General features: G+C 53.7%; 1 protein-coding gene across 12 annotated transcripts in view; it reads right to left on the bottom strand.

The window, feature by feature from the left end:
- Window positions 1-23,912, bottom strand: part of slc4a4a (solute carrier family 4 member 4a) — a 37,523-nt gene that overhangs the window by 6,368 nt on the left and 7,243 nt on the right. For 6 of the 12 annotated variants that reach the window (XM_086111915.1, XM_086111913.1, XM_086111914.1 and 3 more), the window contains exons 5-19: window positions 20,482-20,552; window positions 16,390-16,557; window positions 11,170-11,305; window positions 9,502-9,662; window positions 8,016-8,195; window positions 6,038-6,133; window positions 4,742-4,821; window positions 3,026-3,183; window positions 2,812-2,899; window positions 2,239-2,393; window positions 1,882-1,992; window positions 1,639-1,813; window positions 1,435-1,568; window positions 195-469; window positions 55-125 (exon numbers count right to left, since the gene is read on the bottom strand). In XM_086111915.1, coding sequence (XP_085968041.1) covers window positions 55-125; window positions 195-469; window positions 1,435-1,568; window positions 1,639-1,813; window positions 1,882-1,992; window positions 2,239-2,393; window positions 2,812-2,899; window positions 3,026-3,183; window positions 4,742-4,821; window positions 6,038-6,133; window positions 8,016-8,195; window positions 9,502-9,662; window positions 11,170-11,305; window positions 16,390-16,557; window positions 20,482-20,552 — 2,059 coding nt within the window. Of the gene's footprint in view, window positions 1-54; window positions 470-1,434; window positions 1,569-1,638; window positions 1,814-1,881; window positions 1,993-2,238; window positions 2,394-2,811; window positions 2,900-3,025; window positions 3,184-4,741; window positions 4,822-6,037; window positions 6,134-8,015; window positions 8,196-9,501; window positions 9,663-11,169; window positions 11,306-16,389; window positions 16,558-20,481; window positions 20,553-20,635; window positions 20,695-23,912 lie in introns of those variants that run through there. The other 6 variants (XM_086111924.1, XM_086111921.1, XM_086111916.1 and 3 more) reach the window with 5 other exon arrangements.

The following is a 23,912-nucleotide window of genomic DNA, read 5'->3' as shown; positions in this document are numbered from 1 at the left end:
GCCTTGAGCGGCCGGCGCCACTTCGAAGCGGGCCGACGGGAGGGAAAAACCTACCGGGTCCGTGTTGTTCCAAAACCAGACGGAGGCGCCTTCCGAAAGCTCGTCCGCAAACTCCGAGCCGTTTTCTGCGGGCGAGGGAAGAAAAGCGAGGATAAAGACTCGCTGGGACGCCGGGCGCGGGGCGGCCGGCTCACCGAGGACGGCGGGCGCCATGCACAGGCAGTCGTACTCCGTCACGCGCTCGACCCGGAAGTCCGAGTCGATGGGGTAGTGGTGGGCCAGCTTGATCATCTTCTTGAAGGCGTCGTAGATGAAGATGAAGCTGATCAGGGCCGAGAAGCCTTCCTCGGTGAAGCGCGTGAAGTACTTGACCAGGTAGCTGGCGTCGGTGGCCACCAGCAGCAGGCACAGGAACGCCGACCACAGCCCGATCCACAGCCGGAACTCCAGGTAGTTGAATTCGTTGTCCCTGGGTGGAAGAACGGAGAAACCTTTTAGGCCGGAAAAGTCATGACAAAATTCGCATTTCTCAGGGAGACGAGTAGCAAGGCTGCGGCAAACAACGGCGCAGAGGAAGAATGTGCTTCAAAGAAAAAGGGGGGGGGGGGGAAATAGCCATTATGCATTGACGCCGTCGTCTTACGGACAAAATGTCCGCAATGCGACGAGAACGGAATTGGGAAGACTTACTTTAGGGGAAAACCAATTGAAATTCCCACGACGAGAGAGAAACGAGATGAAGAACGATGCTAAGTTGCACTTGAAGTGGAAAGAGTTTGCCATCTGATGAGAGAACACCTCAAGTCAACCTCAAGGATCGAACGAGGAGAAACGCGGCAGGCCCGATGCGACCGGAAGAAAGGCGCGCATTCGGTGAAATCAGGAAAGTTGCAATGTCGCGTTGAGACGAAAACTAAAGAAAAAAATGGTCAGAGCATGAGAACGATGTGGCGTCGTGCAAAAAACCTCGACCGTGAACAAAGTCAGATTCGGTCTTAGCGAAGCGGAAAGGCCGCGAGTTGCGTAGGAAAAGCATCAACGCGTCTTTCTCTGACTCGAATCAAGTCGAAAAGACGCGGAAGCAAGACAAAGCCCGTGAGGAAAATGCGGCCGGGACGAAAAGTGGCGCAGTTACAAAAACCCGACGAGGAAACGGCAGATTTCAACGCGGCGCTATCGGATGGAAAGACGGGGGAGCCGTCATATTTGGATCGGTCGCATCGTGACAAGAATATGTTGAGACGAGCCATCCCAGCGGGAAAAGTCCTCCCGTTGCGCCGGCGGGTTTCTTTCGGACCGGGGCGGCCCGAGTCCGGCCAGACCGGCATCGCGGCCGGCGTTGACGTTTTCCCGCCGCCGTTGTCGTAACGTTGCCGCTTTGGCGTTCTTTCGCGGTGGGGGTGGGGGGGGGGGGCGCCCTACGGTGACACTGACTTGCTGAAATTGAAGAGGAGGCGCTCAAAGACCAGGACGGGCCCCGTGCTGCTGAGGATGGTGAGCGGCTGGCCGGCCAGCAGGCAGAAGACGCCGCCGGCGATGGCGGTGCCCAGGAAGCTCTCCAAAACGCCCTGCGAAGCACACGCGCACGCGCCGCTCCAACGTCCGCTGCCGGTAACGCCGGAGTTTTGCCGCTCCGACCTGCATGTTTTCCGTGGCGTCGCCGAGCAGGCCGCCGAAGGTGATGGCGTTGGTGACGGTGCCCAGGTAGATGAACAAGATGGCCGACAGCGCCTGGATGTGGAAGGCGTCCGTCACGTCGCTCAGCAGGAAAGGCACCTTCCTTTTGATGTCCAGCGCCAGGCCGCCGCAAAACCTGAACGCCGGCAAATAAGATGCGGCCCGCTTTCGTTGCCCTTTTCAAAGTGCGCGGCGACGTCCCACCTTCCCGTTTTCTCCAGCTCCTCGCCGGGGGCGTGCCCGCCCCCTCCGGCGCCGCCGTCGCCGGGCGTGTCTCCGTTCATCTGAAAGTCGGCGCCCGCATACATGTTTTTCCTGCAAGACGCGCACTTTGAGTCAAAGTCGGGAAGGGGCGATCCGCTCTGGGAGGGGAAAACGCCAAAAAGAATCTGCGATCCCACGGCAAGAATGGATTCAAACACCTTTTAGAAAAAAAGACGTAACTACAAAAAAAAAGCTGGAAGATTATACGGCAAAAGCGTCTTTTGAGGAGAAACGGCAGCTTGGCGGGAAAGGCGCGGGATCGCGGTCACCAGAGCAAAGCGGTCTGCGCGAGGGGACCTTTTGTCCGAGGACGGCAGCGTTTTGGGAGGCTCGATGCGGATGGCGGGATCCCACTCGCCGGGAGGCAGCACGATCACCTCGTCCAAGAACTCGTCGATGCCGGCCAGCAGGTCCTGCCGGTCCTTGGCCTTGTAGGCGATGTCGTGGAACACCTGCGCGCGAGGGACACCTTTCGTGACCGCTTGCAATTCAGCATCGTTAGCGGCGGCCGCGGCAAAAAACGAAAGAAGCGGGCTCTCCGAGCGCCGCCGTCGGCACTGCGGGACAACACGAGCGCAGTAGGCCGGTGTCCGTTCAAAACCCCAAAAGTCCTTTTCTATCATTGGAAGCCAGCGGAACGTCATCGAGTCGGAACGCCGGCCCGCTGCTTCAAGCTCGGACGCGAGCAAAAGCGGCGCGCCACTTGAAACGGATTCCACGTGAACGCTCTCCTCTCTAAAGCGACGGGACGCCAAAACACGGGAGACGACGCAACCGTCCGCGTGCCGCTGCGGGCCCACCGGATGACTCCTCCGCCGTTTCTTTCTTTTGATTTGCTTTTGTTCTTTTTCCACCTTGAGACGGATTTACCTCGTCCGACATCAGGGTGGCGATGGCTCGTCCGATCTCGTGATACGACTTGGCTTTCCCTTTGGGCCCGAGCAGGACAAACAAAAATCTGCAAAAGTCAGAGAAAAGCGTACCTCGTATTTGCGTGCAACTGCGCGAGCATCACAAAAAGCAAAGCGCGCGGCCCGGGTGAGCCGAACGCCGCTTCGTTGGCGTCTGTTGACGTCGGACGGACCTGGTGGGAACGGGAACTTCGGTCAAGGCGCCGAGCGTGACGGCCTGCCGCAGACGCACAAAGGCCACGAAGGGGGCGTCCAGGTAGTCCACCTCGCCCACCAGCACGTTGGAGGCCTCCGCGTCCCTGGGCAACTTCTTCATGAACTTGTTCCTCAGCTACCAAACAAAGCAAAAAGACAGCTGCAAGCGCCGCTCGTCGGGGACGACCTCTCCTCGCCCTCTCGGTCAAAGCGGCAAATAACAGGAAGCGGCGTCTTGCTCGGGGTCAGCGTTTCAAAAACATTCAAGCCTCTCCAAACCGCGGTGGGCAATGGCCCCGTCCGTGCGTGTGTGTGTGCGTGGGCGCGCGCGCGCGCAATGGCCTTGGGTCCACGCTCAGAGATAATATCTTTGATTACGGCAAGTTTGTCCAGTAAGTGACTGGACACTTGTGAACTTGACAAGGAGAAGCGCTAGAAAGTCGTCACCATTGTGGTTTTTTTGGACTGCAACTGCTCTTGAATTGCAGCTCATGACAGATTTAGTTTGCGCAAATTACGGTTTACAGCCCCTCCTCCCCCAATAAAACATTCATTCTATCTACTCCATCTATTTTTTTTTCAACAACTCCATGTTTATTTTATTTTGTTTTGTTTTTTTGCAGCCCAGCCTCCTCCTGGAGCAACACGCGATGGAGCTTTTGTTCGTAGGAAGAGTTTTCCATTCCGATATCCAGTCACACCGTGGAAAGATACGGCACGGAGTTCTTATCTTACGACAACGTCACAAACGACCCTTTACGATGGCCATTTGTCTCGGCGTGGGAGGGGCCATGAATGAAAGCAGTCACCCGCAAACTAATAAAGGCAGGGATGGACGTGAAAATTGCTCACTTGCTCTTATTTGTTTAGCATTTGCCCCGATGAACTTTCTAATAAACGAGTGTAATATCCAAACTGTTCAGTCCAAGGTCGGGAACCGGGTCGATTGCGCCACGGCGAGAATATTAGGACAGAGACAATGTTATCTGCGTTGTTATGTCGCCAAATCACGTGAGCTTATCTTCAAAAGCTGCATTGGCTCGACCTCTGAAGTGAGTTTTCACAAGGCAAAACGGCTAATCAGACGCAACGCGTTTCTATACCGCATATCCACTCGCTCAACCCTCCGCCGAGGCCAAACGACGCCAATACTTGGTAGATATCGCACCGCCTGCACGTGTCTGCCTTTGACTCTTACTCGCAGTCCGTTTTCAACGGTTAGCATGTTAGCAATTTAGCCATCCTCATCAGCATTTTGAATTCAATAACATTTCTTTAAAAAGGGCACACGGACTGCGTGACGATCCGGCTTAGACCGGGTGCTTATAATGTCGCAGATGCGCACGAGTCGGCATTTTAAAAAAAGGGAGGTTTGCAATGTTGTGGGCGCGAACGCAGGACGCTGCGTGCGTGACTGGTGGCCGGTGTGACAACGATTCAGGTAAGATCCCGAAATGCGGAACGAGCCGACAACTTCAATATGTCTGCGGACCTCATCGTCGCGGGGACGGCGCCGCACCGAGGCCGAAAAAAAAAATCTGCCCCTCCAGAATTGTATTTTAGCATTTAGCACATATTCCCACATTGTTTTCTCAGCTATCTGCCTGGCGCACCGGGAGTTGTGCCTGGATCCCAGGTTCATCACCCATCGTGTGCATTTTAGCAGTCCGCCGCAAACATACGTTCGCACTCACCTGGTCTTTCTCCGGCTTGTCAGAGATGTCGTTGAGGCTGCTGGAGGTCAGGTTGCGCTGGGTGGTGTTGGTGGGACTATCTGTTCAAAACACAGGTGGACCATGAGGAGTCGACCCGTCGCAACTTCCACCGAGGGCCACGAGGAGGATGGGGGAGGGACATGGGATCGAATGTGACAAAACAAACCCCAAAAAACCCCCCAAAACACCACGGAAGAACCACCAAACCACCACCAAGACTTCATGCAGACCTGACGACTTCCTCATAAGGACAGTTGTTGTGCTCTAGCGATGTCTGGAGAATGATTTTCATTCATCTCCAACACGGGAGATCCTATACAGCTATCGTCCAAGGTATTATTTTGAAAAACACCCAACACCTTTCCGACATCTGGCAAAAATTCGAATTGGTTGCGCGGTTCTTGTCCGATTGTCGGCTGATTTAGCGGTTAGCATTGGCATCGCTATTCGCCGGAGGTAAGGTGAAACGTATCCCGTTTGAGACGCGCGGCGTTGTCACAAACAATCCACCGGGTTAGCGCTCGAGCGGAGCGGGCTGACGATCGACAGTGTGCCGACTTGAAGCTTTTCAGCCGGCCTCCGCACGCTGTCGTCACACTCGCCGCCTGCGTCGCACCGCAGCAGTGTGGCTAACCACCCATATGTCATTTTGACAGCCGGGGGGGGATGTTGACTGTTAAGATGCACCATAAAAGGCTGATTGTCACAATCTAGCTAGATGTTAAAATGTATCACATGCTCAAATATTAGAAAAAAAAAACACTCATTGGACACAACGTTCGGTACGCCAAATAAAATTCAAACCAAAAGATTTTGTCGACCTCTGCCAAGGCCAAATGACCTGAAACAGGTTGCTACCTAGCTAACTAACAGCCATTCGTTACCCACACAGGTAAGTGACTAACAGCTAACTGGATGACAAGCTAGTTATCTAACTGGGTATGAAACTAAACCAGCGACAACTACAATGGCAAATTATTCAGATTGAGCTGAAGAGTAATTCACAAATCCTGACTAGTAACTCACCAGCTAACTCGTACATACCAGTAAGCCGGCTCGAAACAAAACGTAGCCTGACACTTTGACAGCCGGCGGAGGTCGCGTTAGTCGAGTTGAGTGTCCAATGGGTGCGAATGGGCATGGCAACCCTACGAAGCCCGGTCGTGCGCGCACCGGAGGTCATGTGGACAACTTATGCGCTCTTGCGTTCAAAGCGGAGCTCTGGACGGGGTCCGCGCTCTCTGCCATCCGGCTTGTGTTTGTCGTGTGACTTACTGAGCCAATCCATGCTGACGCTCCTCGGACTCTGCAAGTCCTCCGTTGAGATGCCGCTCGACAGGCACGTCACGGAGGTCTCCAGAGGACTACGGCCTTCATTTAGTATGCGCGTTTGTTTTAGTAGCAGGTTAGCGATCCGGTCCAACAGAGATGACGGACGGGAGGGAAGGGGAGAGGGAGGGGGGGATCGGGAAAAGAGAAGCCACACACCCAGAAAGTGAAAAGTGAGCCCACACACCCAAATCAAATCATTGACATGCTACGGTGGAACCTCCCAAGTCACCGATAACAGCGGGGGGAGGGAATGGTGGGGGGATTCTTTGTTTTTAACGTCCTAGTATTATTAGGTACGCTCATTCTTTTTTTCCCCTTTGCAGTACAGTAACCTGTGTTTTTATTCGTTTTTAGGAAGCACCGATTGCTACCAAACTAACAAATAGCTGAGCAAATCAACTAATCACTAGTCGTCAATCATCGAAGATGAATAAGTGACTAGCTCGTAGCCACTAGCTAGTTCCCTAGCCAAGTTATGAAGGAAACCAAAACAAATGAACAAACTAAACAACATATAACAACTAAGCAACTGCAAAATAAACAAACGGCCAGCTAACCGACAACGACTGAGCTATCCATTCACCAGAAAAGCAACCAGCAATCGAATGAGCTGCGACCACATCGCCACCAGTCAACTCCAAAGTAGAGAACAAGCAAGCTAACAAGCAACAAAAAGGCAACTCACGAACAAGGAACCAAAAACGCACGACATGACTTACTAACTAACTCATAGCCGTTATTTTGAATTGGAATACAATGTATTCTTCTTCTGACAATTATCATCGTTATTATTGGAATGTATTCAGCGAGAATGAGCATTTCTTCCTTCATCCCCGGGCTGGAGGTGGCCGAGAGGTTCCACCGCACTCGACGCGCGCTTGGAACAAGTCTTTGGAAAGAAGCGAGGGGGCGACAACGAGCCCGTCCCATCGCCGGCGGCCGCGGAGTCGTCAACGTGCAAATGATGGCGACCCAACGCGCCCGCGGCTCATCCGCAGCTTTCCAAAGACTCGGCGACCGCGCACAGATTCAACGACGCGGGTCATTCGGATGGGCGGCGTGCGGCGCTGGCGGCGGCGCCGTCACTTTTCACCTGGCCAACATCCGACCAAACGTGACCGGTCGGATTTTCACTCAAACGAGTCTCCAAGACAGATTGAGCACGTTCCTTCGAGTGCGGAGCTTCGCGCTCGGCATCTTTGGCGTGGTGCTCAACGACCGTCTGCGAGACGCGGGGGCGCTTGCATTTCAATCAAGCGTCCTCCGAGGGTCGATGAGATGGGAGTCGGACACGGCGAGGGGAAAAAGCGACGGCTCATCCCACCTACTCGACTACGATTGAGCCAAGCATTAAAAGCTAATCAGTACTAACAGTTGGAAAGACGCTCACGGTGGTACCCGGACTCGCAAGGGACCTGACCGACGGCCTGATCCAGATCTCAGCACCCCCCCACCCCCACACACACATCTTGAGGAATTGTAGTCCGGAGAGTTGGGGTTGGCTCGCTAGACGGCGGTAGAAGAATTCATTTTGTGAACTGAGTTAGTTAGTGAGTGAGTGAGTGAGTGAGTGAGCGGTCAACTCAAGCTAAAACAGAGCGAATTGCGCATTGTTTGACGACATGAGCCGTGTCCATCCAAAGTCTGCTGGCTTCACGCCACCGACGGTCATCCCAAAAAGAAAAATATTAAGCCAAACTGTCGCAGGGCCTTCGGACCGCAACGCTTGCGATATCATCGTCGGTCGGATCGGCAAAGCTCCCCCGCCCCCTTTTTTTCCGTGCGTTGAATGTCTGTCAATGTTTCAAGGGGGTGAATTTGAAAGGGGTTTGGCGTTCTCCTTTTTTGATCCCGAGCGGCTTTTAAACAAGGTCGAGAGGAGCCCGGCCCGCCGGGGACTTGCGGCGCGAGCGAGCGTTACCGTTGTCCTGGTTGGAAAAGAGCCTACTTGCGCCGGAGACCGTCCGGCCCATGTCGGCCAGCGAGCGCAGGTTGGACTTCTTGGTCTGGTGGCGATGCCTGCGCAGCAGCGTCGACGTCACCTTCTCCTTCAGATCGGGCTTCAGCTGGCCGCTCTGCACCCGCTCGTCCGTGATCAGCTCTGAAACAAAAAAGAAAAAAGGACCCATCACAATACGCGGGGGCTGACCTTATTCGCGTGCAGTCCGAATGGTACGATGGTCATCGCCCCCCAAAATATCGCAGAGAATACACGCAATTTGAAAAAAAGAATACTGCAAGGAAAAATGTGTCATTCTGCGAGAAGAAAAAGGTTTTCACAACATTTTTGAAAAATGTGATCTATACATCTATTTTTTTCATCAACAAAAGACGGGTTTCTCGATTACTGGGAACAAGCAGTAAAAAAAAAAGATGAGTTCTAAGGTATCATGACATGAGAAAAATAAAACTGGAAAAATACCGATTTTTTTTTCTTGCAATATGAGGCTTTTATATTCCACCCGCCCAAAAACAACAACAAGGTAAGACGTTTTCTTGAAAATGTTCTTGGAATAAATGTGTTCTATTTCAACAACCACAAAAGATCCCATTTTTAAAGGCACTTCAGTTATGGTTTGTCTTTTTTGATCTCTTATCAGGACAACGTGATGGCATTCCAAGAAAACATGTTACAAATAATCACAGCGGAACAAAAGGCAAGATGAAAAGCAAAATCAATCCCAGGACCGAGGTTGGAATGTGCAATATGATTCCTTCATGAACATTTTGAGACTTATATTGCGAGAACAAAGTTGTAATATACCCCCCCCCCCCCGCAAAAAATGAAACAAAGCAAAACAAATCAAACCCCCCCCCCCCCAAATGAACGTTGATGACGATTCCGTGCCGATGAAAAGGAGTTTTTGCGGCTTTTTGCTGTGTTCTCCGCAAGCGGGGCAAAGTGTTTGCGAGGCGTGCGTGCCGCGGCCCTGCAGCCTCGGGGACACGGCGCGTCAATCCAAAGACGCGCCGCTCGCCTCTTTTCAAGCAACGACGCTGACAGATCGGAGAGGAGCCTCCCTCGGGGCCAACGGGCTGAAAGCGAGAGAGAGGCCCTCGCGTGCGCTCCATTAGCCCACGTGAATCCGAGCCCCCCCGCCCCCGTCGGCCTTCCTGCTTTCTCGCTCCCCGGCGCAAGTTCGGCCGGTGGCGTGAGAGGACGTCATCTCGCCTTCGGGGCGCAAAGTTGGTGCCGGGCGGGCCGACGGACGACCGGAGCGAGACCTCGGCTGGCCTCTACCAACAAAGAAAGGAGGCGTGCGGCCGATGCCCAAAGACTGCACGCGCGGAGGCCACTTGCCGACAAACTCGGAAGCCCGTCGGTTTCGGAGCGGCGCATTGGAACGCCGGACGTGACGCCGTCTCGTCTCACGTGATCAAAAGAGAGGTGAGCTCGGAAGACTCACCGAGCAGCTGAGGCAAGGTGGACGCCTCCAAGTCCAGCAGGATGCCGCCTTTCTCGATGCAGGCGCGCAGCTCAAACAGGCTGTGCAGGGACAAGGTGGCCACGTGAGGTTTGCTCCAGCGCTCGCCGCCTTTCTCCACCTTTTCCTCAAACTTGATCCACCTGCAAAGGTGACAATGGTGAATCGGGCGGCCCGATGCTTCCGAGATGGGGACTTTGGAGAAGCGCGCGCGGCAGCAACAACAAACATGCCGGCAAGATGGTTTGAATGAATTCCAGAATGCTTTCGTCAGTTAAAACGTGTTTAAAGTGGGCCGGGGGGCGAAAAAGTTCTCTGAAAACAATGCTCTCTCTGCTACGGCTGTACCAAACACAATAAACGTTGGGGGGGGGGGGCTTCACGGTACTGTATTTTCCTTTTCGAGCTCATTGAATGGTTTTGAAATGGGCGTATGACATCGGATGAATCCTATGACGGCCCCCCCCCCCCCATTTTTTCTTCCGAAGGCAAGCGAGCAGGCCCCAAGTAGCTGCCTCGTATGCGCTCCACTTTGGCCGTGAGTTACAAGTTGCATGTGGAGCCCAGCCAGGCAGCCGGCGGCAGCCAACGGTCCGCACAACTTCGACGCGGCCTACACTCCCCCCTCCCCTCGCACCGTTTTTATGCAAGGCGTAAACTGACACTTCCCACTCTCAAAGAAAGGACCGCTCGACGACAAGGAAAGAATCAACAAAATGAGACCATTGTTGTTCAAGTTGAGTGGCTTTCGCTAGGTTTTCCTACTCACGCTTCTTTCAACTTTGTACACAACAGCAACATGAGAAAATCGTCAGCAAATGTTCCGTGATGCATGTGTGGGTGTGGGTGTGGGTGTATGTGTATACATATATATATATATATATATATATATATATATATATACACACACACAAACACACATATATGCATGTTCTCCCCGGGCCTGCGTGGGTTTTCTCCAGGTACTCTGGTTTCCTCCCACGTTCCAAAAACATGCACGGCAGGCTGATTGAACACTTTAAATTGTCCCTAGGTGTGAATGTGAGCACGGAGGGTTGTTTGTCTTTGCAATTGGCTGGCAACCGGTTCAGGGTGTCCCCTGCCTACGGCCTGAAGACAGCTGGGATTGGCTCCTGCATGTCCAGCGACCCTTCTGAGGATATCTATAGGATATCTCTCTCTCTCTCTCTCTCTATATATATATATATATATATATATATATATATATAGAGAGAGAGAGAGAGAGACAGAGAGAGAGAGCTAGTTTTTCACTTAGTAGTTAACTCCAAGTTAAGTTGACTTGAGTGAACTGGCCGAGGCTTTGACTGTTGCCTACTTGACATGACGATCAGGTGCCCTCAGTCCTCATGAGAATGGAGCCAAATGATGAAACTCGCCGCGCTTCCCGACATTTTCACAATAAAAAGCGTTGCCTTCACCCATTGGCTGGCCGTGATGTCACTCGTGCTGAACAACTTTTAAAAACGAACTCTCCCCCCACCCCCCCTCTCGCTATTACAATTGATGTATAGCGAGTGAAAAGCCTGTATTTTGTCCAATCGGAGCCTTTGCGATTGTAAAATTGCTTTTGGCTTGACCGCGATGTCCAGTTGCGGGGGCACCACCCCTCCCCGTCGCCGGCGCCCTTACCTGGCCGTCTCCTTCCACTCCATCTCCTGGCCGTCCACCGACAGCAACTCGTCCAGCTCGGTGAAGAGCTGCGGGGGCGGCGGGCCGTCGTCGTCCTCCCCGAGGATGAAGCGGATCCTCTCGGCGGCCGGCGACACTGCGGAGACGGGGAAGATGCTGCGCGTCAGAGGGCGGCGGGGGGCCTCCGGATCGGCCTCGGGGGGAGGCGGCGGCATCGCTGCGACGGCCTCGCCCTTCTCCTCCGCGTCCTCCCGCTTGTTATTATTGTGGGACATTTTGGGCCCCCCCCCCTCGTCTCCCGCGGGCGCTTTGATTCTTCAGGTGCGACTCACGAGCCGAGCCCTCATGTGGAAGCGACGGAGCCTCTCAGACGCTTTGCGAAACAGGTAGGAGGAGGGAGCCGGGCCCTTTTGGTGGCAGTGCACCCCCCCTCGCCGTTGGCCATTGGCTTGGCCGGCTGCCCCCGGGAGCCCCTCGGTGACAATTAGGAAAGCGGCCCATTCTCCGGGCCCGGCTCGCTTTGGCTTCCTCCTCCTCCTCCCGCCTCGCTCTCTTTTGAATACTGAGCAGAGGCACGAGGTGAAAACTCAAAGGGTGTCGTTTTGGTGAAATCCACCGGCAGCGGTAAACGTTGGCATGAGCGTCGCAAGAAAGTTCGACCGACGCTTCCAGAAAAGCCGAGCCGATGAAACCTCCTTTTTAGCTCTCACGTGGCGGGACATCAAGTGTTTCTGAACGGCGTGGAAAGGCGCTCCGCACGGCCACATTTCTTCCTTTCAAAGCTGATAAATGCTCACTTTTGGCAGATCTCAAAAGTTACAACGGCATTTGCCATGCTATTATTTTCTCTGCGGACACAATTTTGCCGGTTTTTTTTTTTCCTTCCAGATTTCGATCCAAAGTGGACTGCAGCACCTCAGCACTGGTTCCTGATGTTTCGCAACTCCGTACGTCACGTTAGCCGAGCGGTTAGCATGGCTCCCCCCCCCCCCCCCCCGTTATCTCTTTGTGTCCAGCTCACCCCCCTTGCGCGACATAACGACACCGGTGTGGCTTATTTGCCGGCTTGGAGGAGGACGAAAGAAGAGCCGCGCTAGAACGGCGCTTCAGCAACTGCGGCAGCTTGTGCCATGTTCAGTTCAGTGACCATCGGAACTGACGGCGTCAGGTGGTCGCTGCCTCTCGTGGCCGCCATCCCCGAAGCCGCCAGCGGCGAGGGATTCCGTCAAGGTGAACAAAAAGTCCCATCGGGCCTCTCTGGCCTGGAGGACTCGGGAGGGATCTGGCAGATAACAGATCATAAAATATAATAATAACATGCCGGAAAGCAGCCAGAGCAGCCGGAAGCCCGGGGCCGCACGCTCCGCACGGTCCTCATGGTCCCCGTGTCCACATTGGCCACATGCTAGCTGCCTCCTTGGACTTAAAGACACGATTGCCCTCTTTTTCTTGCACTCCTACTTTTCTCTGCGTGACGTGCGCGACCGTATAAAGTGGCCACACCAGCAAAGCATCATCCAGGAAGATGCATTTTTGAGACGGAGGCATAGCTAGCGTTGCAGTACCAGCACTAACTGGTACCGTAACGTTTGATTCGACGGGCTCAGGTCTGATTCCAAATTCACCGGGAGCCGTCCTCGGCACCCATGAGAAAGGGAGGCAGCCAAGAGCCACGGTGTTACTGTCCCAATCCGGCAGTTGCTAAGAGCGGGCGGGGGGGGGGGGGGGGGGGGGGTCTGAGGAGGGTGAGATCCAGGGCAGGGTGAAAGCAAAGAGCGGTGAGAGCACAAGCACCGAGAGGCGGAGGGGATAGAAATGAAAATCCCATGGCTCAAACGCAATTTCAAAGGCGTGTGTGCGCGCTCTCGCCCAGAGCCACCGAGCGGCACACAAAGAGCACTTTGTCCCCGGCAGCGAGGCATCATGGGATAGGAGATGCGGGGAAGAATGGCCCCGGCCCCGGCCCCGCCGATGCCAAAAGCTCCCGTTTGCTCTTGACGTGCGTATCCGACACCGAGGGCCGGGCCCTCGCCCGGGCTCCGCCGGCTGTTGGCCGACGGGGAAAAATTCACAGCGTGCGCTCGGATCGCCGTGCCGTTTGTTCTTCGCGAGCACCCGGCAAATAAATGCTTTTGAGCCAGGACCATTCATCCGATCGCTATTCCATTACGAAAATAAAAAAAGGTCAAATGCGACGCTTCTCTGGGATGTTTTTTCCACGGGCACAAATTTGACTGCAGTTGGATGAACGGGCCGAGAGTCATTCAGTTGGAACGCCGTATTTGATGGTTTCCAATGGACGGACCATCCACAAATATTTCATTTCAATCGATGAGATCAGAATTCATTGATAAGACGAGTCAGCATTTTAACAGAGTCAACTTCAGCTTCCAAGAACATTTTGCTCACGTAATGGCAATCGAACAACTGGAGATTTTAGCAGAATAAAGTCGACATATTTCCATTTTTGGCGGAGTGTGCAAAATGTTTACAGAAACAGGTGAGACTGGGAGCAACAACATCATCAATACGCACCACCAGCACTGGAGCCCCACAGGGATGTGTCCTCTCTCCACTGCTCTTCTCTCTCTACACAAACGATTGCACCTCAACAGATCCAGCCGTCAAACTCATAAAGTTGGCAGACGACACCGCGGTCATCGGTCTCATCAAAGACGGCGACGCCAACAAGTGGAGCAGCTGGAGCTCTGGTGCAGCCGACACAACCTCGGGCTGAACACGCTCAAGACTGTAGAGATGATCGTGGACTTCAGGAAACATTCTTCTCCACAGTTGCCCCTCACACTATCCAACCGCCCCGTGTCAACCGTCGAGACCTTCAAGTTCCTGGGAATCACAGTCTCCCGGGACACGAAGTGGGAAGTCAACACCATCTCCATCCTGAAAAGGGCCCGGCGGAGGAGGTACTTCCCGAGGCTGCTGAGGAAGCGTGGCCTGCCACAGGAGGTGCTACGACAGTTCTACACGGCAGTCGTCGAATCAATCCAGTGTTCTTCCATCACGCTTTGGTTTGGGGCCGCCACAAAAAAGGACAAAATCCGACTTCAACGGACAGTTAGGACGGCGGAAAAAATCGTTGGCACCGCCCTACCCACTCTTGAGGACTTGCACACTGCAAGAATCAAGACAAGGGCACGGAAAATCCTCCCGGATCCCCCGCACCCTGCCCACCGCCTTTTCCGGCTACTCCCCTCAGGCAGACGCTACAGATCCATGCGCGCCAAATCCAGTAGACACTTAAACAGCTTCTTCCCTCTAGCCATTAACTCCTTAAACAGCCACTGACGTAGTCACTCTTCTTGTACTACAAATACTGCTACTGGTTACTCTAAAATGGTTCAATGATTTGTTGTTTACGATGATACTAATGCAGCGTGTTATACCGGAGACAAATTCCATACTTGGCCAATAAAGATGATTCTGATTCTGATTCTGATTCTGAAGAAACAAACGAGGCCAAGGAGCATCATTGAGTTCCGTCACTATCCGATGATGCCTTTGCTTTCATTTGATTTTTTTTATGTCCTCTCTTGTGACAGCGTTGAGACTCACTGTTGGTCTTTCCCCTAAGTCAATTGTTTGCGGGTAAAACCGCTTTGGCTTGGACAATCAAATGCCAACCGAAAAGGACGCGTGGCAACCTTTGCCTTGATCTCATCAATTCGGAAGCCGTCGTCATCCGACAACAACTCATCGCAGACTGGCTGGCTGCAGAAGAGTGCCTGAAAGTTGCATCGCCGGCAGACAGCGACAAGTTAAAAAAAAAAAAAAAAGACATATCGTATTTTTTTTAGGCTGGGGAGAATAATCCTCGTATGAAGGGAAAACAGACAATATCAACGATTTCATCGTTTTTGGGAGGTTTTTAAAGGGCAAAACTATCAACCTCCCATCAATGCATTTCTTGCTCAGTCTGGATGCCCTTAAAATAAGAGCGCTAAATGATAGGGGGTGACCCGGACAACCAGTACGACCAGCGCGCAGTGCAAGCTTGATGTTTGTTGACTGCTCACAAGACGTCGTGACTTTCCACGCGCATCTTTCCTCGTCTTGTTGGCGGAAAAACAAAAAGCAACGTCACCACCACCATCTTATTCTTCGAAAGAGGAACACGCACGTTACATCGGAAAATCGGTTTATGACGTACACGGAGAGCACACACACACACACACACACTATACAGTATATCAATCGCGCGATCAAGTGATCAATTGCTAAAGAGAGCTAGCTACAGTGAATAGTTAGCTAGCTAGCTACATAGATAGAGCGCGAGAGAGCGGCATAGACAAATGATTGTATGAGAGAAAAACAAACTTTATCAGAGTTGTATGACACATTTATGAGCATAAAATAGTCATGCTAATATTTTTTTGGAAATATGAGAAAGTCATTTCATCTCATCCAAAAAGAATAGAGTTGTTGAAATTCTACAAGAATAAATGTACGATACTGTTGGGCTCATAGCAAAAGTGAGTGAGGAATTGTAACTTCCTGTTAGCAAATCAATTTAAAAAATGTTCTCTTTTTTTCTCGTTTTCTAAAAAGATGGAAATATGACTTGGGGCAACTACGCTATTCGACTAACGATGCGGTCATGTTCGCATGGGCTCATTTTACGTTGGCGGTGTTGTTTTGTCTTTTCCGGACACAAATCGGTCCCAAAGAAATCAACGCCCCAAAGTCAGCGTCGGCAAACAGATGGCTGGCCTGTAATCTATTCTGTGATTGGATTTCTGTCCTGAAGAAAATCCCTCAACACGCGCGCGCGCGCGTGCACACTCAGGCGCACGAAGATGTAGACATTCAAGTCGAGTCCGCTTGTTGTTAGGGCACGCCGCGCAACCAGTCACCGCTCGCGACGACAATGCCGTCGCAAAAGCCGATCGAAAGCTCAAGCTGAAAATTGGCCCGATGGCATCGCGATCTTAGCGTTTGAGCTCGGCGGCGTCGGCGAATCGGTTTTCCGGGTGTACGACGGAGTTTTGAAAATCATCCCGACCGAGCCGCGGCGTCGCGGTTCGGCTTTGTGTCGGGTCGATTGCCACCCAGAATGTTTCTTTTCCGGCCTCAGATTTTCTGCCCATTTGGAGAGCGGGTTGCAAAGGAAGGGAAGGACGGCGACACTCAAGATTTTTCTTCTCGGGCACTGGAGAAAGGCCGCCAAACGGCGCTCCGCCGACGCAGGATGCGGCAACTCACCGAGGGGCTTGAGGATGCCCTTGCCGGCCTCCTCGCCGGTCTCGTTGTCGGAGGCGCTTTCCGACGTCCGCTCCTTCTTGTCCTTGTGGCCGGGCAATCGCCGCCGGTGGCGCCGTCGGCGCCGGTAGCTCTTGGGCACCCGGACGCCGATGTAAACGGTGTGGTGACCTGAAGGCAGAGAGGCAAAGCGCTTACCCTCGAGAATTTGGTCGTTCCAGCAAAATATCACGGTGGAAAACGGGATGGGAATTAGGAAGGAGGGACTCCTTTTTGGTTTGAATTTCCCAGCGATGCAAGACGGGGGCCATTTGACGAGTTTTCCAGAACCGAAAAGTTGTTCATTCCATTCTCGATGGCATTTCACGGGAGGACGGGTCGCGCAGTTCTTGAGGGAACAAAGTTGTAACAGTCCACGCAAGCGGAGTCACGGCTTACGCCGACTTTTGGCACAAATGCCGAGAGGCAATGGGAGTCAAAGACGGTGCCCGAATCACCCGGGCGGGCCCTCGAGCGAGGAATCTTGGCGCGCGGCTCCCGACAAAGGCGAGGCGGCCCGGCGCGGGCCGGCCGAGCTTACGCTACACCGTCAGCGCAAATATCGGGAGGGGAAAGACAAGCGGCGCGTCTTAGTGAAGCGGAAGAGCGCGGCCGGGGCCTTCACGCTGGTGAAAGCGCAAAGAACAAAGCTGTTTGCCCAAAGCACGCCACTCAAGTGCACCCGAATGCCAGCGTGCCCACCAATAATATTTACTCTCAACGCGACAGACATGAAGACACCGTTGATTGTCGGCGGTGTTTGGGCATACACATCTTGGATGGAGAACGGCGCCGGCGCCGGCCCCCGCTCGAGCCTAACTCGCGTGTGCGTTTCAATGCCAACCTGCCGACTCGTCATATTTCCTACGACGCCAACCGGCGAATCCGCTTCCATGCTTTTTGCAGCCCAACTGAGCACGGTGGCTTTCTCGGAGTGGCTGCAAAAGCCCGGCCCCCCCCGGCCCGTTTGACATCGTGACCTCTCCACTCCAATGCGCAGCTCGTCAGCAAGCTTTGCAGGAGCCACGAGGACCATCCCGATCAGTTGAATGGGATGCGGTGAAGGAAGGAGAGTGCCTGAAGCGGAGCTGCCGACGCCAACCGCGGTGACGGGAACCTTCAACCCAAAGACCAACTTTGGATCAGCCGAGATTAAAAAATGTGACCACAACAATTGAAAACGAGCAGTCCGTCGAGTGACAAGGATTTCTTTCCCCGTGTGCGACGGCCTCGAAAGGAGCCGCGCGCCTCACCGGGAAGTGCCGCTCCCACAAACAACAAACGGCGGCGGTCTTTTGCCTTCCAACGACTTTCATTATGCACGGCCAGAACAGTGCGGCGGTGTCGCGGCGAAATACGAGCGGGCTTGAATGCCGTCGCGTCCGTCCGAGGCCCACCCCGGACTTGGATAACGAGAGCATTTGGGCCCTTCCGTTCGGCTTCGAGCTTGCCGTCATTTTGCACGGCGAGGCGACTTTAGTCTTGGATGTCGTGCGGGTGATCCGCGGCCCTCGGGCCGGGTACACAACTCTGCTTTGGTCGGCAAGATTGTGACGTTTCAGGCCAGCACGGCCCGCACTCGGAGGCGGGCGCGCCGCCTTGCACGAGGACGGCACAGCGCTCTTGTTTACGGGACAACGGCGTTCAATGGAAGTCGCGCCCGCACGGCGAGCGGCCCCGCCTTCCTCGAGAGCACCGCTTCCCGTCGCAAATAAAGACATTGATGCTGACTCGGCGTGTCATCCTTTGCTGGCGCGACGCTAAGATTACGGTCTGTGCTTACGATTTGTTTTGACTCCAAATGATCTTCAGTTTGCTTGTCAGCAAAAAACGTGTTTTGTACCCAATAGTGCACTTTAGCTCGGCGGGAGCGCGATTTCAACACCAGCCTTTCCGATATTCCGTGTCGAGGTGCATACACGTGACAATACGGTGCTCGAACAAAAATGAATGTTCCAAAAAAAAAACGCGCTCTGCGCACGCCACTCTGCAGCCAGGCTTAATGCGACCGTCGCACTTCACGGGTGTTAAAAGGTCACGAAACAAAACGCCACGAAACGTGTACGCGGATGGAACATTTTCATTCGGTGAGCAAAACGCACATCTTTGACCGCGGAAGAGGGCCGGAAATCTTCCAGACTCTCAAATCCTTCGCTCGGGCTAGCTGCTGACAGCTCACGCTAGCTAGCTTGCGCGTACGTCAACGAAAAGGGCGGCGGTAAGAAGTGCGTTTTTTTTTTTTTAACTGTACTTTGGACCGCAACTTGGGCCACGACTGAAGAGCTTTGGTGAGACCACAAGGACGGTCAAGAACGCAAACTGAGAAGCGGCCGGCCAGAGACCTGCCCGAGTTCGCTTTCCACTCGTGATTAGGCTTAAGCGGGAGCCGACGTCACGGTTCCATGCGGGCGAATTTGGCTTGGAAATTCAAGGCGGCTCTTTGCGCAGTCGAAGGAGGCGAGGGAGCACGTGGCCGCGTCGCAAAGGAGGATTCGCAGGACGCCGCGGCCGCTTTGTGGCACCGCTTGCTCTTTTTTCTCTCATTCGGAGAGCTGAATGAAACCCGAGCGCCGGCGGATGTTCGGCGGATGCCCGAGCGGCGGCGGCGGCCGGCGCCCGTCACCCGCGGCAACCGGCCCCGGGGACCACGCGCCGCATGCTAACGACGGAGCCGACGCTGCCAACGTGAGCCTTCTTTGCCGGACGTTCGAGGCATCGTGGCAACTCGCTTGAGAGACTTTCGCGCTTTTCCCATCGCTACGTTCAGTCTGAGAAAACTCGATTTGGCTGAGAAATCACGTTTTGAACAGAGAGAGCTGAGAAACGCACCAGTGGACAAAGCCGCAGCACCGCACGTGGCATTTTGTTTTTCAATCAAGCTCTTCAACTTCAGCTTGATGGCAATTTATTGAAAGAAGAAAGTCAAGTCACGTCCCCCTGATTTGAGTATTCTCCTAATCTGCGTTTTATGGTACAAAAAGGTCCGTTTCTTTTTCCTATCGTCATATTTTAATTTGCGTTTCATCCCCTTCTGACTTCTCCGAGCGCTCAATTGTATTGCTGTCTTTGTTTCATTCGCCTCGTGCGACACATTCCCCGGGCGGAAATTCTACTTGGTCGGGGGTCTGCTGAGACAGAACGGGCCTCCCGGGCTGCTCTGCCAAGGTTGGTCACGTCACAAGTGTCGCGTCGTCTCTTTCGGGCTTTTTGTTTTCGCCCTATATCAGTCCAACTGAGATCAACGGTGAGCCGTGCGGAGGTTCCCGCCTGAAACGCGCGGGGAGGCGCGAGTGGGCTCAAGCTGAGGTGACAGCTGACAAAACTCCAGCATGGACGGCGCGCTGGCAACCAACTGCGTCGCTCTTTTCGGACTTGACTTTCTTGGGATTTGAGTCGGCGTGCGCCGTCTTGGCGGCCGCTCGCCCGTGTTGTCCCATCACATATTCAGAATTTTGGGTTGTTTTTGCGTATGAGTCTGAGTCGGTCTGGATTTGGTGTCCCGAGGCCGTCCCTCGGCAACGCCTCGAGAAGAAAACCGCCGTGCGTTCAAATTGCTCGGCTGTCTTTGTTTCCTCATTTGAAGCAAAACATGCCAACACGAGAGCGCTTTAAAAAGTCCAGTTGTCAGCTTGTTGCGGTGGCTAATGTTCCTGCGTTATGCGGACAACAGGCAATTTTAGGTGCCGATCAACAATCCGCCCACGTTTCTTTGGAACCAATTGATGTGATCTAGAACAGGGGGCCCCAACCGCCGGTCCGCGGGGCAGCTAGTCAAGAATCATGATTTGTTGAAGCATTGTTTACGTTCATGCAATAAGGGGTTTGGAAACTAGAAAATGCTTGCGACATCTCCGCGTTACTTTGGATTACACAAGACAATTTGAAATTTCGGCTCAGACTTTAGCAAGCAGTCGACGTGCTTGATTTGCTTTCGCGGGCCGCGTAAAACGACGCGGCGGGCCAGATCTGGCCCCCGGGCCTTGACTTGGACACACGGGTGCCGTCGAGGTTAATAGCCGGAGCAGGGGGTGTGAACAAAGGCGGCGTGGCACGTACCTTCCACCTCCTCCTCGCAGACGTGCTTGACGAGGGATGCCCCGCGGTCCAGCACGGCCTCGTCCTCCATCCTGTAGTAGTAAAAGAGGAAGAAAGAGTGCTCACACCTCTCCTCCAGCGACAGCGTGGAGCCATAGCGTCTGGGCTCGTTCACCTGCAGCAGGTTGGGACTGGGACTAGGGCTCAGTCGGGTGCTGCTGGTGGCGCTCATGTCGCCCGAGCCCGCCCCCCCAAGCCCCACGAGCCCAACGTCACCGCCTCCCCCCCCCCCACCCCAATTCAGGGGACCTCAAAAACACTGAAGAATGCGCGTCGCCCGTGTACGAGGGCAAAGTGCTGTGCGCCGCGGCTTGTTAATCCGGTGGCCGGGAGGTGAAGGCAAGGACGGGAAGCGTCCGCTAATTGGGTTAGCTCACGCCTTCATGTAAACAAACCGCGGACATTTGAACTCGCGGCGATGTCAACATCGTCACGGGGAACCGCAGGGATGCGTACCAGAGCCACATGCTCTTGACGGAAACGATCAAATCCCATCATAATGACCGTTAAAAAAGGGAAGATGGCTGTGTCTTTGAAATTTGACATCCTGTCTCACAGATACGTTTTGTGTACAAGCCTGACAAATTAGAATCATAAGGAGAAAAAAAAAAAAGGATCGGACATTGAAAAAAAATCAAGTCTCTGCTCCAGAAAGTCGTCAACTGTCAATCCAAAGCAAACTGGAAAAATGGATGCCGCTTCCTTTGGCATTCATCTCATACATGCGCAAAAGCGAAGCCTCCAGTGGCTGCGACATATCGTCGAGGGGCTTTTCCACGCCGCCACAACGAGGCCTTCCACAGCGGCCGCGCCAGCGTGAAGCCCCCGTCTACGCGCCGGCCGGTCACGTTCTGCGGGTGATGCGCACGCACTCGCGGCCGCTGACGAGTGCCAACGGAACTATCCGAAGGGAAGACGTAGCGCTAGCTAGCGCCAGATAAGATAAGAAATTCGCATGACCGCGGATACGAACAATGATGCCGAAGCGGCAGTCGCGCCCGAGCCAAAGTGTGCCCCGAGACACAAGTTTTAGCCACGCCCCTCCCCAAAAACAAGAACAATCCGTGACTCCGGCCATTTCCAACTGTGATCGGGCAAGACGACAAGTTGTCAAGTCGTGTCGTTGAAGTGGCGTCTTCCACATGCGCTATTTCAGCCAAGCGAGTATCACGTCAAGTGCGACTGGAGTGCCCAAAGGACCTCAAAACAGAGCGCTCGCCAGCAAAACATACTTGCCCTTCCTCCCCCTTCCTTTTGCTCCCCCCCCCATCCTCCCCCTCAAACAAGTGGGGCATCACATGTCTGTCTACTCATCCGCCCTTACAGGATTACGCCGGCTTTGCTTAAACGACAATCGAGTCGTAACACCCAAGACCACTCACACACACACACACACACACACACACAGCCCGCTTGGTTAATTCATGCGGAAAAAGGAGAAAGAAACGAGTGAGTCAGTGGGACCAATTGTTTCACACGCATCATCAATGCGGGCTCACGGGAAACAAACGCACATCAACCACTTGGTCGGGCCGACAATGTCGGCTTGGATGGTGGACTCGCGGCCGACGTGCTGCGGGAAAGTCGACCGGCCTCTACTCGGGCCTTCAAGTGGACGGCGCCTTCTGTCTCTTGATGGCGGTCAAGGGTTCAAGTCGATTCTTTGATGACGCGGACATTTGCTCAGGGCGCCGAGCTCGGTTTGCGCCCAAAGGCGTCTTTCGACCGATGAACGCAATTGCTTTGAATCCGACTCGCTATGACGCTAGCTACGGTAAGCGTCATTTGCGGGGGGGTCGCTTGCACGTTCGTCTTCGGCAAATGGGCCGGTCTCATCTTGTGCTCAATGGGAGAGCCTTTGGTGAAAATTTGGAGAGAAACAATTCCTGTCCACTCCTCGCAGAGGAGCACACGTCGTCGGGAACGTCCCGTACGTCGACTCGCGGTGGACGTTTCCTCCTAATCTCCAGCGAGCGGATGTCCTGCTTTCACCCGCACTGAACGTTGCAGCTCGAGTGGCCTCAACAAGCTGCTGCTAATCCACACACACACATGCGAGGCGAGTGGCCGCGGCAAGAGCGGCCGGCCCGGGTTCGCCGCCGGCGTCATTGCCATCTGTTGATCAAATTGGGGTACAACAAGGCCGGCCGGGCTCCAACTCAACTCGTCAGTCCACACAGAAAAAAGCCCAAAAGCCTCGCGGTGAGATTGCGTTGCATATTGGCATCGTCCTCAACGGGGAGCCGGCGAGAATCCTTTCGCCCTCCCTTTGACAAGGTGGAGAAGGAGAAGCGGCTCAGATGAGGGATAGCGTTTAGCGTGATAGCTTCTGGTAAAAATATATCGGCTTCCAAAAAAAGATATGGCGCATTTAAAATCAATGCATTGAGAAATCCATTTTGATCAATGAAATATGTTAAGAGCACACGTGCACATATGTTGCGCATGTTTACATTGCTATTTTTCAATCGAGCGGCGGAATCAAGATTTGCTCTCCGCAGAATCAGGATCGCTCCCAGCGGCGTGAACGCTCCAAAATAAAGGTGGATGCGTGCCCTCTTTCTATTCATTTATTTATCTATTTGATGCCGTAATCTCTTTAGTCAATCACATACAATCCCTTTGCATGTCCTCCGCAAGCTCTTTGGCGTGATTTCAACAAGAAGGGGGCGGGGGGGGGGGGGGGGGCAATAATAAGACAAGCGCAGGTCTCATAAGGCCAAAAGCGATCCGGCAGAAATGACGTGATGTTTGAAAAGCGCAGACTCGTGGAAGCAGCTGTGCAGGAAATCACTCTTGCGAAATACATTCCAGTAAACAATTTTAAGTGTTCTCAGATTTTCCGCGGCCCTGCGCTGTAAAGGAGCGCGCGGACGACGAAAAAGCGCAAGCCTTCGCCAGTCGCTTGTGGCCCGCACGCCGCGCTGCAGAAAGATGACTGCTTTGCCGCGGTCGTGTGAATGATCGCCCGCGGCGCTTGAAGCTTTGGAGCTCAGTCGACCTGCCCAACTCGGCCCCCCCGCCCGTGCGAGCGGGCTGAGACGCGGCCCTTTTTGTCCCCATCATCTAGGAGTTTGTTTCCAAGTAGAGTCAAACCTCGGTTTTCGAACTCCTCTGTTCTCAACCAAAAGTTTTTGAGTTTTTGATGCCTCGGATGACGACCGAATTTCGGTTCTCGAACAAACTGAGCGCACTTGAATGCGTCACCTGACTCCTCTCGCCTTCCTTACACGAGGAAGTGACGCTTGCTCGGGTAGACGAGGAAGTGACGCCTCCTCGTGGAGCGTTCCATTGTGAGCAGACGTGTTCAATAAAGATTTTTTTTTTTTTTTAAAGAGCGTGGTTTCGGTTTCGAACCGCCTTTTGGAACGGATTATGGTCGAAAACCGAGG

The sequence above is a fragment of the Hippocampus guttulatus genome, chromosome 5, assembly GCF_054856545.1.
Source record: "Hippocampus guttulatus isolate MCC_2025c chromosome 5, RoL_Hgut_1.0, whole genome shotgun sequence".
NCBI lineage: Eukaryota > Metazoa > Chordata > Actinopteri > Syngnathiformes > Syngnathidae > Hippocampus > Hippocampus guttulatus.
The sequence above is the reverse complement of the archived record's forward strand: the minus strand, read 5'-3'. Positions and strand labels throughout refer to the sequence as shown.